This window comes from Chiloscyllium plagiosum, chromosome 12 (genome assembly GCF_004010195.1).
Source record: "Chiloscyllium plagiosum isolate BGI_BamShark_2017 chromosome 12, ASM401019v2, whole genome shotgun sequence".
NCBI lineage: Eukaryota > Metazoa > Chordata > Chondrichthyes > Orectolobiformes > Hemiscylliidae > Chiloscyllium > Chiloscyllium plagiosum.
The window spans coordinates 81,227,354-81,241,956 of NC_057721.1; the positions used below are offsets into that span (position 1 = coordinate 81,227,354).

Consider the following 14,603-nt stretch of genomic DNA (forward strand, 5'->3'; position numbering starts at 1 on the left):
CACCCCACACAAACCCATATACACACAGAGACACACCAGCATAGACACCCACCCACACAAACCCATGTACACACAGGGACACACCAGCATAGACACACACCCCACACAAACCCATATACACACAGGGACACACCAGCACACAGACATACTCACACACACACACACGCATACAGACATACACACATGCGCGCACACATACATGCACAGACACACAACACACACACACAGACACACAGGCATGCGCGCATGAACACACACAGACACATGCGAACACAAGTAAAGACATGAGCACAAACACACAAGTGAACATACACATACACACACAAACTCATGTACAAATGCACATTGGCATATGCCGACACATGTAGAGATGGATGCTGCAACACACAAGTGTGCACTCGACATAAATCCATGTCCTAACACACAGTGACAGTCCTGGAGGGAATACACTGTCTGTAAAGCACATCCTCAGGATGTTCATTGAATGGGTTGTCAGACTGACAGAAAGCAGGTGACAGTAAGAGATCTCTGTAACTGAGCAGCACAATCAAAGTGGTTTTCTACAACTGCTACCCATAGGGGATTCAGACAGTACAGGAGGAGACCATTATCCCTGTGCTAGCTCTTTGAAAGAGATACCCAATTCATTCCCTTTTTATTCCCCCCTCCCAACAGTGCTATAAAGTTAATCTTATGATGCATCTATCCAAAATTCCCCTTCCAAAAAAATTCAATTAAATTTACTTTCACTGTTCATTCAGGCAGCATGGTCTTGCATTTTGGAAAGTCAAATTAGCGTGGGGGTTTCATGGTGAATGGCAGGGCCTCAAGGAGTTTAAATGAACAGAGAGATCTTGGAGCTCATGGGGTGCACAGTCCTCTGAAAGTGGAGTCCCAGTAGACAGGGCAGGGCAGGGGGCTTTTGGCACACTGGCCCTCATCAGTCAGGGCAGTGAGTATAGAAGTTGGGAAGTTATGTTGCAGTTGTACAGGACGTTGGTGAGGCCGCATCTGTGTCCAGTTTTGGTCACTTTGTTATAGAAAGGATGTTATTAAAATGGAAAGAGTGTACGAGAAATTTACAAGGATGTCGTCTGGACTCAATGGTCTGAGTTATAGGGAGAGTTTGGACAAGCTAGGATTTCTTTCTTTGGAGCGTAGGAGACTGTGGGGGGACCTAATAGAAGTGTATAATATCATGAGAGGCATGGATAGGGTGAGTACACTCAGTCTTTTTCCCAGGGTTGGGGAATCAAGGACTAGAGGGCACCAGTTTATGGTTAGAGGGGAAAGAATACAAGGGAAACTGAGGGTCAACTTTTTTACACAGAGGGTGGTACGCATATGGAATGAGTTTCCAGAGGAAGTGTTTGAGGCATTTGGACAAATACATGGGCAGGAACGGTTTAGAAGGATATGGACCAAGTGCAGGGAAATGGGGTTAGTGTGGATGGATATTTTGGTCAGCATGGACCAGTTTGGGCCGAAGAATCTGTCTTCGTGCTGTTGGACTCTATAACTCTATGATAGGGGCTATTTTCCCTGGAGTGTCTCATAGAGGTTTATAAAATCATGAGGGGCATGGATAGTCAAGGTCTTTTCCCCAGGGTAGGGGCGTCCAAAACTAGAAGGCACAGATTTAAGGTGAGAGGGGAAAGATTTAGAAGGGACCTTAGGGGCAACTTTTTAATGCAGAGGGTGGTGCATGTATGGAATGAACTGCCAGAGGAAGTGGTGGAGGCTGGTACAATTATAACATTCGAATGGCATCTGGATGGGTACGTGAATAGGAAGGGTTTAGAGGGATATGGGCCAAGTGCTGGCAAATGGGACTAGATTAGTTCAGCATATCTGGTTGGCATGGATGAGTTGGACCAAGGCTCTGTTTCCGTGCTGTACAGCTCTGTGACTCTATGACTCTATAAGGAATGTGTGATGTGAATATAGGGGAACTGGTGGTTGCATTGTATTTAGGTTTCCAGAAGAACTTGACAAAAGGCCACACCAAAAGTTATTGATGAAAATAAAGGCTTGTGGTTTGGAGGGGGTAACATATTGGCATGTTCGAAAATTGACTGGCCAACAAGAAATGAGATTGGCATAAATGGGTCATTTTCGACCTGGCAAGATGTAACTATGGAATTTACAGAGGTCCAGACTTGGGCCTCAGCTCTTAACAATTTATATAAAAGACTTGGATGTAGGGATCGAAGGTATGGTTACTAAATTTGCTGATGACACAAAGATAGTAAGAAAATAAGTTGTGAAAAGGACATTGGGAAGCTGTAAAGGGATATAGGTAGATTAAGTGAGTGAGCAAACATCTGACAAGTGGAGTATTATACAGTAAACGTTTGATAGGAAGAATGAAGCACGTTGTTGAAATGGTGAGAGGTTACATAGCTCTGAGGTGTAGTGTGAGCTGAATGTCCTAGTGCATGAATCACACATGTTTAGTCTGTAGGTACATGAAATAACTAGGAAAAGGAGTAAAATGTCATCATTTGTCAGGAGGGGAATTGGTTGCACAAGTAGGGATGTTATGCTTCAGTTGTCCAGGGTATTGGTGAGAACACCTCTGGGGACCCTGCTGTAATACTGAGGGAAATGCTGTGTTCCGCATTAGACTTTAATCTGAAACTATCTCTGGTGTTTGCAACAGATCCCACTAGCAACGTTTCAAAGAAGGCAGAAAGATTCTCCCCTCGTGTCCAGACCAATATTTATCTCTCGATTATCATCACTGAAAATAGATCATATGCTCACTTATCTCGTTGCTGTTAATTGATGACCACATTTCTTAAAGTAGTGACCACACTTCAACAACATTTTATTGGCTGTACAACGTTGTCGTAGATGCCAGATAAATGTAAGATTTTTGATTTATTTTCCCTGTTAAGGATCTGGCATCTATCTTACTCAAGGTCCTTTCACGTAAATTGAGTAATCCCCTACCCTGTGTCCATTCAGAACTACAAAGTCTTCAATTACCCAAATCCGTGTTGAAACCTGTGAAGAAATGTTATTTTTTGCAATGACTTAAGGCATATTTTTACCTTCTTGCTCTGAACATCATTACTCATACTTCCTTCTCAGTTTTTACAAAAAAAAACTTCCTGATGCTTCCCGCTGTTGCCAGGGACAACAGAACCAAGTCAGTGGATTGGTTGATTGGTTGGTTGATGAAGGATGGAAGATTGGGATGAGTGTGAGACTGTGACTGGGATTCCCCATCAACATGAAGTGCAGAGAATGGCAGATGATATTTCAACTTACCGATAGACCCAACTAGAACAAAACAGAACAGGTCAAAAATGAATAAACAAACAATAGGGTGATACACAACAATATCAACAACAAGAAGACAGCTTGTGCCAGTTCATGTACCCTTTTGTAAACAATGCAAATTTTACATTCTCCATTATCCATCTCACAGTTTTCTCTGTAGTGATAAGGGTGAGAGTTGCCTTTTGACGCAACTCTGAATCTTTGTGGGGCTACTTAAGAATCACTGACTTCTGAAATATGGTCATCTTGGACTCAAGGCGTTAACTCCGTTTCCCTCTCTCAGATGCTGGCGGGCCTGCTGAGTTTCTCCAGCGACTTTCTGGTTTTTCTGTAAATGAGGATGGGTGAGGTTGATGTGGGATTGGAATCATATCTGGGCTGGAAATGGGTCAGGATGGCAGATTTCTTTCCCTCATTTAGGGGCATAAATGAAACCGTGGAAAATGTTCTCTTCAACAACCATCTGGTCGCTTTGTGGTCACTTTCATTGATTTAAATTAAGAATGTAAAGTTCTTAGATATGGGATTTGACCCCACATTATCTCATGCAATGCTACCATGTTTCTTAGTCTAAGTAAATTCCTGAGGAAGGGCTTATGCCCGAAACGTCGATTCTCCTGTTCCCTGGATGCTGCCTGACCTGCTGCGCTTTTCCAGCAACACATTTTCAGCTAAGTAAATTCACACCTAGACCTGGGTTCAAGCCCCATGCTCAATAGGCGCATAATAATATCCCTGTGCAAGTTTAGAAAATGCCCAAGTGGAGCCTGGAATTTAGAGATCTACATTTTATTATGAGCTCCGCATTTAAGGGAAGATATATTCACTCCAGAGAGAGTGCAGCATACATGCATCAAAAGAACACATTTTAATTCCCTTGAATAAAAAGGGTCAAGGGTGAACAAAACCAGAAATTGTTGGAAAAGCTCAGCAGGTCTAGCACCATCTGTGGAGAGAAATCAGAGTTAACGTCTCAGGTGGAGCACCCCTTCCTCAGAACGTTAAGTCTGATTTCTCTCCACAAATGCTGCCAGACCTGTTGAGCTTTTCCAGCAATTTCTATCCTTGTTCATGATTTACAGCATCCGCATTTCTTTTGTTTTTTTTTAATCAACGTTAAGGGCGATCTGACTTTAATGTTTAAGCTGAAGAAAGGGTGTGGCAGAGTGAGGACCAGAGTTCATTCCCAATGAGGCGAGGAACAAGGTGGCATGGTTGTAAAGTTTGGTGGTTCAAAGGAGATGTTAGGAAGAACTTCTTCACACAAAGGATTGTGGAAATCTAGAACTTTCTCTCCTCCTCCACTACTCCCCCCAAGAAAAATCCATTGTGTCTGGGGTTCAATTGAAATAATTCCAAACTAAGACTGACAGGTCTTTATTGGGTGAGAGTATGCAGAGTTACTCGATGGAGATAAGATATGGGTCAGCCGTGATTAAGGGGCAGCACAGACTCAAGGGGCTGAATGGCCTCCTCCTATTCCCATGTTCTTCTGGAATCAGGTGCCCTAGTTGCCCTCAACCTCCAATATCCAATAGGAAAGAAGATCAGGTTGCACAGCCTGGTCCTAATCGGTGATCCAGGTGAGAATCTTCCTTCGAGGGATGAGAGATGTAAGGAGGAGAGAGGGTGAGGGAATTGATTAGATTAGATTAGATTACTTACAGTGTGGAAACAGGCCCTTCGGCCCAACAAGTCCACACCGACCCGCCGAAGCGTAACCAACCCAGACCCATTCTCCTACATTTATCCCTTCACCTAACACTACGGGCAATTTAGCGCGGCCAATTCACCTAACCTGCACATTTTTGGATTGTGGGAGGAAACCGGAGCACCCGGAGGAAACCCACGCAGACACGGGGAGAATGTGCAAACTCCACACAGAGAGTCGCCTGAGGCGGGAATTGAACCCGGGTCTCTGGCGCTGTGAAGCAGCAGTGCTAACCACTGTGCTACCGTGCCGCCCACAAACTAGCAAAGGCAATTTTCAATGAAATTGACTTTTGTATAGGTAACTATTACATGTAGGAACATGACTATATACTTGCAACTGTAACATAGTCCCAAGGCTGGAATCGAACCCAGGACCCTAGCACTGTGAGGCAACAGTGCTAACCACTGAGCCACCATGCTGCCCTATTGGGGGTAGAGGCAGTGAGGAGGGGTGGGGTGTGAGCGCGGGAAGAGGAAGAAGCAACATAAAACACAGCTGGAACTTGCAGTCCTTGCTGACTAGCTTTGCTAAGAGAAAGTGAGGACTGCAGATGCTGGAGATCAGAGTCAAGCATGTGGTGGTGGAAAAGCACAGCAGGTCAGGCAGCATCCGAGGAGCAGGAGAATCGATGTTTCAGGCATAAGCCCTTCATCAGGAATGACAAGCTTAGCTGCTTGATTTATTTCACGAAGTGAAAATTCTGGCGTTGGACTGGGGGTTGGGGAGGGGGGGGCAGTGGGAAACAAAGTCAGAAGTCACACAACACCATGTTATAGTCCAACTGGTTTATTTGAAATTGTAGAAATACAGAAGATAGAAGTAGGAGAAAGCCATTCGGCCCTTCGAGCCTGCTCCCCCACTCATCATGACCATGGCTGATTGTCCAACTCAATACCACACCCTGCTTTCTCCCCATAACCTTTGATCCCATTCACCCCAAGTGCTGTATCTAGCCACCTATTCAATACATTCAATGTTTTGGTATCAAATACTACCTATGGTATTGAATTCCACGGGCTCACCACTCTCTGGGTGAAGAATTGTCTCCTCATCTCTGTCCTAAATGGTCCGTCCAGAATCCTCAGACTGTGACACACCCACCATGAGGAACATCCTCCCCGCATCTACCCTGTCTAGTCCTGTTAGAATGTTATAGGTCTTTATGAGAGCCACCCCTCACTCACCTGAACTCGAGTGAAAACAGCCCTAACCTAGTCAACCTGTCCTCACAATCAGTGTGCTCCGAAAGCTTGTGATTTTAAACAAACCTGTTGGACTATAACTTGGTGCTGTGTGACATCTGATTTATTTTCTTTCCTTTGCTCTGTTCCAAGTGGCCAGTTGCTTGTGATTTAGTTTCATGTGGAGTTTGGAGGTTATTGGCTGATCTGGAGCTTACCTCAGTACAGTGAGCCAAAAAGCACGTTGAAACGGCTGCACACATGGCTGGATTGTATGGCCGTTTCAGAGCTGAGCTTGTTAAGAGCTTAGAGGCACGAGTGCTCTCACAGGCTCGAGATTGGTCACGTATAATTAGGCAAACAAGAAGAGGCACAAGTACATCAAACAAGAAAATCAAAAGGGTAACTTGAATGGATGTGAGACAGAGGTGCCTTTTCTTTCACTGACCATGCACTGTTTGTAGCACTTAAAATAACCAGCCTGCAGTCTCTTTTCGATCAGTGTCTCTTCATGCCTGTCATGACTTGCCCTGCAAAGCTACAGTTCATACAAGCATCTCTCTTCCTCTTAGCTTGCAGCTATCTGATAAACATGCAACTCATTGTTTGGTTTCAAATGTATTGTCGCTGCAGAATAGATTTAATTAGTTGTATTCACCACACCTAACAATTGCCTGCTCAATGAATTGACAAGTGTTTCTGTTTCTGTGGCTGGCTGTTACAGCATGTTGTGCCAATGTCGTTGGGTGCTGGGATATCTACGTTGCATGTGTCCCTGTGTGTATTTGCCCCTAGGCAGTCCCCAGGTGACAAACAGGTTCCATTCCTGAGTATGTTGATTTGTACGCAAATCCGGTCACAATACAATGTATAACATCCATTTGTAAGTCCAACTGAATGTTGTATCAGATCCCCAACATTAATAATAAAAAGGGATCTTGGTTGTAAGAATGAGCATTTCTAAGTCAGGCATTCATAAATTAGAAGTTCATAAGTCTGGGACAACCTGTATTCTGCATCAATGTGTCCTGTTTCCTTTTTGTGTGCTTTACATTTGTATGCATGGTTTGTGCTGGCTGTGCATTTACAAACACATTTGGTGTTAGAATGCATGTTCGATCGTTATAAGGAGAGGTGTGGGCTTGTGTGTGTTTTAGGTACACGTGTGTTTTGCATTTGCCGGTTGGGTATACTATCTGTTTGTGTGTGTATTTTCCTCTCCTCCCTCTGCGGAATTGCAGTCTCGAGGATGTCCAGCTCCGAAAGCTCAACGGAACCTGTTCACCTCAGTGGATGTTGTAGGGGAAGGAGCCATCCTGGCCTCACAGATTTTTGGGTTGTGTTATTTCTCTTTTTTTCAAGAGTTTTAGTTCTGTGCACTGAAAGCAATGAGATCAGAGGTGCCTCCCATTGTCCATGTGTAGCAGCATGTTAACATGGGGCTCTGACAGCACTTTTTCATGAGGTGGGACACAAAGTCTCAAAACTAGGAGGGCTCCCTTTTTGGAAGCTAGGAATTAGTTGATCTCCCAATGTAACTGTAGGGTGTTCCACCCACCACAACCGAGAGCCTTGAGGCCAGCGACAGTAATCCCAGCAGCTGCGATCAGGAACTCTCGAGTTTTTAGTCTCTAGGACAATGAATTAATTTTTAAGAAATGGTTGATGGGGAAAGCAAAGACACCTCATGCATTAAGAAAGGAACATCATCGTCATCTACCACAATGATCATCATAATGTATAGACATGGTTAACTAAATGCTGAAAAATGTGTTGCTGGAAAAGCGCAGCAGGTCAGGCAGCATCCAAGGAACAGGAGAATCGACGTTTCGGGCATAAGCCCTTCTTCAGGAATGAAGAAGGGCTTATGCCAGAAGCGTCAATTCTCCTGTTCCTTGGATGCTGCCTGACCTGCTGCGCTTTTCCAGCAACACATTTTTCAGCTCTGATCTCCAGCATCTGCAGTCCTCATTTTCTCATGGTTAACTAAATGTAGGCAAACCGAGAGTGACTCTGGCTGTGACTCAAAAGAGGTTAAAATGGGACAAGCAGCCATCATTAGACAGATTTCAGAAGAAAGTAACATTCAGGGATGTCATATATTAGTAGTTTGAGTTACAGTGAGTGTTTGGGGGAAACCAAATGGTGTCTATGTCTCTCCACTACTAAGGGGTTTCTACACCTCATATCTGAGCTTGTTGGAGATACACTGAGAGAAACTGATCACTCTCTCAAACTCTCCAACTACTTAATCAAACTCTCCACTACTGCTGAGAAGGGAGATGTGTTGTTGTGGTGTCTTTATCAGAACCAATGCAACAATGCCAGTCTCAAAAAAACATAACTGTTTATACTACAGGAGAAAGGATGCTGATTGGTTGGCAGTTGACTCTGATTTGTCAAAGTGTTACCATGGCAAAAGTAACTAAAGACTTGAAGGTTTGAGTAAAGTTTTGTAGCTCGAATGCTGGTTGCCACAGTTATGGGTATGTACAACATTTTCTCCTGTCTAGGTGACACTGTCAGTACTTTGGAGCCTCCTGTGAAGTGCCGCTGTACTGTCTCTTGTGGAATTTATTTGGTTCCGTTCATCTGCTTCTGGTTGCCGGTTCTGGTAGTTTGTTGCAATGGCCGGTATAATGGGTCGAGGTTTATGTGATTGTTGATGGAGTCCGTGGGTGAGTGCCATGCTGCTAGGAATTCTCTGGCTGTCCTCTGTTTAGATTGTCCTATGATCGTTGTGTTGACCCAGTCAAATTTGTAATACTTGTCGTCTGTGTGTATGGCTCCTAGGGACAGCTGGTCGTGGCGTTCAGTGGCTAGTTGGTGTTCACGGATGCTCATTGCTAGTTGTCTGCCTGTTTGATTGATATAGTGTCTCGTGCGGTCTTTGCATGGAATATTGTAAATTACACTAGTCTTGCACATAATGGGTATAGGGTCTTTCGTCCTGGTGAGTTGTCACCTGAGCGTGGCTGTCAGTTTACGGGCTGACATAAATCTAAGTGGTCGGAGAAGTCTGGCTGTTAGTTCCAAGACAAGGACCACAAATTTGACTGGGACAATACCATGATCATAGGGCAAGTTAAACGGAGGACTGCCAGAGAATTCCAAGAAGCATGATACTCACCCACGGACTCCATCAACAAACACATTTACCTGGATCCACAATACCAACCACTGCAACAAACAGCAGGAACCAACAACCGGAAGCAGCAGGAACGTAACCAAATAAATCCCAGGAGACACAGGACAGCAGCGCATCACAGGAGGCTAGACAGCACCGAGGATGTCACCCAGAAAGGGGACAAAACATCTGCAAATCAACTTCCCAGCTCAACAAATATATCCACAACTACGGTAACTAAAGACCCCTCATACTTCCTGATAAATAAAAAAAAAAGCCCAGACCACAGACATGTTTTGTTTGCAGAGAACAATCCCTTTGTATGAATAGCTGCCATTTCTGTCAAGTGCAAATGAGACATTTTACAATGAGCTATATGACTCAACTGGTAATTTAAAATTAATCCAGTTCTAACATTCGACTTCAAAACCCACTACAGCTGTGAGCAAAATTTAAATTCAATTTAAAAACCTGGAATTGAAGATCTCAGTGAAGACAAAAAAAAACTATCATCAATTGTCATAAAATCCCATCTGGATCATCACTGTCCTTTAGGGGAGGAAACTGCCATCTTTACCTGGTCTGGTCTACATGTGACTCCAGACCCACAGCAATGTGGTTGACTCTTCATTGGCCTCTGAACTGATCTTAGCAAGACCCTCAGTTTCAAGGTAACGAGCAATGGGTAACAGTTGTTGGGCTTGCCAGTCTCACCCAACATCCCATGGTGATGTGTAGAAGGTTTTTATTATTGAGTAACCCTGGGGTTTAAGTCCCATATGCTTCAGAGGTCAATAATAGCATCTCTAATCAGGGTAATTAAAAATATCGATCATTGAGTGAAGTCCTCACACCCCAGCCCCTTTCCATTTACTAGGAGCATTAAACTCTCCTGTCTCCAGTAACCACCAATCTGCCTGGCTGATTCTGTTAGAATGTCCAAGCATTTCTCCCTTGCAGGGATTAGCAGCTGACTGGAAAGGAGAGCTGAAGGTGAATTTAAAATGAGATCCAATGCTCAAACTGGATTTTAAGTGCAGGCATCTGCATGACAAGCACAGTAATATAATCATGGTGCCCCCCCCATCCACCCTTCTCCAGACTGTTTCTGGTGACACCTGTGACCTCTAAGTCAAGGCACATTTGTTCTCAGTGAGGCAACACACAGTCTGCAAGACCATGAATTAACACCCTCAGCCAGAGTACTGAAGGTAAATTGCAAATGTTTCCAAGTCATTCCACAAATGGAATGAATTGTTTATGTATCTGTGCCTCAATCCTATCAGGTTGGATCTCAGACCTTGTATATTCTCAAGGGTCAAACTTATCAGTCAGCAAAACTTTGTTATGTCTCATTTCCTTTGAGAGGAATAAAGGAAGCTGCAAATAAACACACAAATAAATCTCTCAAACAGCAAGGAAATGGTACATTTCGACATAACATTACAACTTTGCGTTCACATGGTAAGAAAGATAGGCCTTGAAGCCTAAGATCAAATGTTTAATGCTCAGGGTTCAGGGTGTAGTCTGAGGCCTGCTTTAAGAATAGCAAGTTGCTGAGTTGGAATCAGAGCACCCTTACAGAATCATAGGATCCCTACAGTGTGGAAGCAGGCCATTCAGCCCATCGAGTCAACATTGACTCTCTGAAGACCGTCCCACCCAGCTACCCTATCCTGCATTTCCCATCACTAATCCACACATACCTGGACACTATGAGTAATTTAGCATGGCCAATCCACCTGACCTGCACATCTTTTGAGTGTGGGAGGAAACCCACGCAGATATGGGGAAAATGTGCAAACTCCATGCAATCACCTGAGGTTGGGATTGAACCCAGGTCCCTTGCTCTGTGAGGCAGCAGTGCTAACCACTGAGCCACCATGCCCCATGATGCTTCCTCCGTATACTTCTCCACCTTTCTCTCTTTCCACTTTTAAGGCACTTTATCTGAACACATGCAGCGTTCACAACAAGAAGGTGATTTCAATAAAAACAAGGTAGGTGATTTGATGGCACTAACTCAAATAGAAGGGAATATTTTAACTGCCATTATACAGATGTTCAGGAGGGACAGGCAAAAAGGAAAATGAGGCAGAATTGTGCTGATAATACTACCATCAGATTCAGGAGCAGAATTAGGCTATTCGGCCCATCAAGAGTGCTCCACCATTTGATCTTGGTTGACTTGTTTCTTAACCCCATTCTCCTGCCTTGTCTCTGTAACACTTTATCCCCTTACTGATCAAGAACCTATCAATCTCTGCCTTATTTACACTCAATAACTTGGCCTCCAAAGGCCTCTACAGCATTGAGTTCCACAATTAACAGCCTTCTACCTGAAGAAATTCCTCCTCATCTCAGTTCTAAAGGATCATCCCTTCACTCTGAGGCTGTGCCGTCAGGTCCTAGTCCCTCTGACTAGCAGAAACATCATCACCACATCCACTCTATCCAGGTCTCTCAGTATTCTGTAAGTTTCAATGAGTTAATAAAGGATGGAATCACTGTATTAGTGAGAGGCGATATACAAGTTGGAAGAAATGGACGAACTCTCTGTTTGTGTAGGGCTAAGAAACAGCAACGGACAGTAAACACTGTTAGGAGTGGTTTATGAGCCACCAAACAGTAGTGAGTGTGGTGTAAACCAGGAAATTAAAGGTGCATGTAGCAATGGGAAAGCAACAATTAGGGGAGATTTTAATCAACATATAGACTGAATAAATCAAATGGGAACCAATACCATGGAGGAAAAATTCCTGGAATGTGTTAAGGAACCATGTTGAGGAACCATGTCAGGTACAGACTATTTTAGATTGAGTACAGTGCAATGAGAAAGGTCTAAAACAATTTTGTAAAAGAACACTTTGGATTAGCTATCGCAGTGTCATGGTATTTTCCACTAAGTTTGATAAAGATGTAATTCAGCCGTAAACTAGGGTTTCACTGCAAACAAGGTAAATTAATAATGATATGTGGAGGGAGCTGGCTAACATGGATTGGAAAAATACATTAACATTTTGACAATGGATAGGCAATGAGTCATATTTAAAGAATTAATGCTTGCTTCTCGAAAACAAACCGTACATTCATTTAAGGTGATTATCCAACATGTAAAAGCAAAAGCACATTGGCTAACACGAGGAGGGCAGTTTATAAAGTTGCTAAAAATGCTGTAAACCTAAGAACTGGGAGAATTTTAGTGTTTTGTGAAGGAGGTCTAAGAAATTAATGAAGGAGGAGTAAATAGAATATGAAAGTAAAACAGCAAGAAAGAATAAAAACAGATTGTAAAAGCTGCTACAGTTTTGTTAAAAGGAAAAGATCAGCAAAGACAGTGTGGCTGCACGATCAGTGGGGACAGGAGAATTTATAACAGGAAATAGAGAAATAAATACCCTATAAGCATCCTTATATGTGCCTGCTCTTCAAATGAAATAATTGTGATCCACAGGTCTAGTGAGAATGTGGAGCTATAAGACCATGAGACATAGGAGCAGAAATTAGGCCATTCAATCATGGCTGATAGGTTTCTCATCTGCATTCTCCCACTTTAGGTTAGATTAGATTCCCCACAGTGTGGAAACAGGCCCTTCGGCCCAACCAGTCCACACCGACCCTCCAAAGAGTAACCCACCCAGACCCATTTCCCTCCAACTAATGGACCTAACACTACGGGCAATTTAGCATGGCCAATTCACCTGACCTGCACATCTTTGGACTGTGGGAAGAAACCGGAGCATCAGGAGGAAACCCACGCAGACACGGGGAGAATGCGCAAACTCCACACAGACAGTCACCCGAGGCTGGAATCGAACCTGGGCCCTTGGTGCTGTGAGACAGCAGTGCTAACCACTGAGCCACCGTGCCACCCATAACCCTTGATCCCCTTGCTACTCAAGAACCTATCTATCTCAGTTTTAAATATACTCAATGACCTGGCCTCCACAGCCTTCTGTGGCAATGAATTCCACAGATTCGCCACTCTCAGGCTGAAGAGAGTGTTAGAACTGCTAGAAATTAGTAAAAAGGTGGTATTGGAGAAATTAATGGGAATTTCTTTTTTATTTATTCATGGGTGACATTGACTGGGCCAGCATTTATTGCATTAACCCAGCTACCTTTGAGAAGGTGACTGTGAGCTGCCCTCTAAACCATTGAAGCCCTTGGAGTCTAAGGAGCTCACAGTGCTGCTAGGGAGGAGATTCACTAACCTGCTTCGATTGGCATCAGGGATACAGGCTAATGTGAGAACATGCTAATGATGTAGATGATCAGTTGTGATCGAGACTGGCAGAAGAGGCTGGAGGGGCTGAATGGCCTCCTTCAGCTCTGTTTCCTTTAAGCTGTAGTGAGATTTGATCTTCAGGCCCACTATTAGTGGTGAGATCTTGGAAAATGTTCATATTACAGAGGAGGAGGTTCTGGATGTCTTGGAATGCATAAAAGTGGATAAATCCCCAGGACCTGTTTAAGTGTACCCTAGAGCTCCTTGGGAAGCTAGGGAAATGATTGCTGTGCCCCTTGCTCAGATATTTGTATCATTAATAGTCAGGTGCTGGAAGACTGGAGGTTGGCTAATGTGGTGCCACTATTTAAGAAAGGTGGTAAGGGCAAGCCAGGGAACTATAGACCGGTGAGCCTGACATCGGTGGTGGGCAAGTTGTTGGAGGGAATCCTGAGGGACAGGATTTACATGTATTTGGAAAGGCAAGGACTGATTAGAGATACTCAGTATGGCTTTGTGCATGGGAAATCATGTCTCACAAACTTGATTGAGTTTTTTGAAGGAGTATATTCCTGGAAATACATCCAGGCAAGTTATTTGGGTGGAACTGAGAAATAAGAAAGGGATGATCACCTTATTGGGATTGTATTATAGACCCCCTAAAGAGTCAGAGGGAAACTGAGAAACAAATTTGTAAGGAGATCTCAGCTATCTGTAAGAATAATAGGGTGGTTATGGTAGGGGACTTTAACTTTCCAAACATCGACTGGGACAGCCACAGTGTTAAAGGTTTAGATGGAGAGGAATTTCTTAAGTGCGTACAAGGCAATTTTCTGATTCTGTATGTGGATGTACCTACTAGAGAATGTGCAAAACTTGACCTACTCTTGGGAAATTAGGCAGGGCAGGTGACTGAGGTGTCAGTGGGGGAGCACTTTGGGGCCAGCGACCATAATTCTATTCGTTTTAAAATAGTGATAGAAAAGGATATACCAGATCTAAAAGTTGAAGTTCTAAATTGGAGAAAGGTCAATTTTGACGGTATTAGGCAAGAACTTTCAAAAG

General features: G+C 43.7%; 1 protein-coding gene across 3 annotated transcripts in view; it reads right to left on the reverse strand.

Annotated features, from left to right (window-relative positions):
• robo1 (roundabout, axon guidance receptor, homolog 1 (Drosophila)) overlaps window positions 1–14,603 on the reverse strand; it is a 368,608-nt gene that overhangs the window by 93,799 nt on the left and 260,206 nt on the right. For 2 of the 3 annotated variants that reach the window (XM_043701428.1, XM_043701425.1), the window contains exon 7: window positions 3,277–3,288. The exons of the other annotated variant lie outside the window; for it this stretch is intronic. In XM_043701428.1, coding sequence (XP_043557363.1) covers window positions 3,277–3,288 — 12 coding nt within the window. The remainder of the gene's footprint in view (window positions 1–3,276; window positions 3,289–14,603) is intronic. 3 annotated transcript variants of the gene reach the window in all.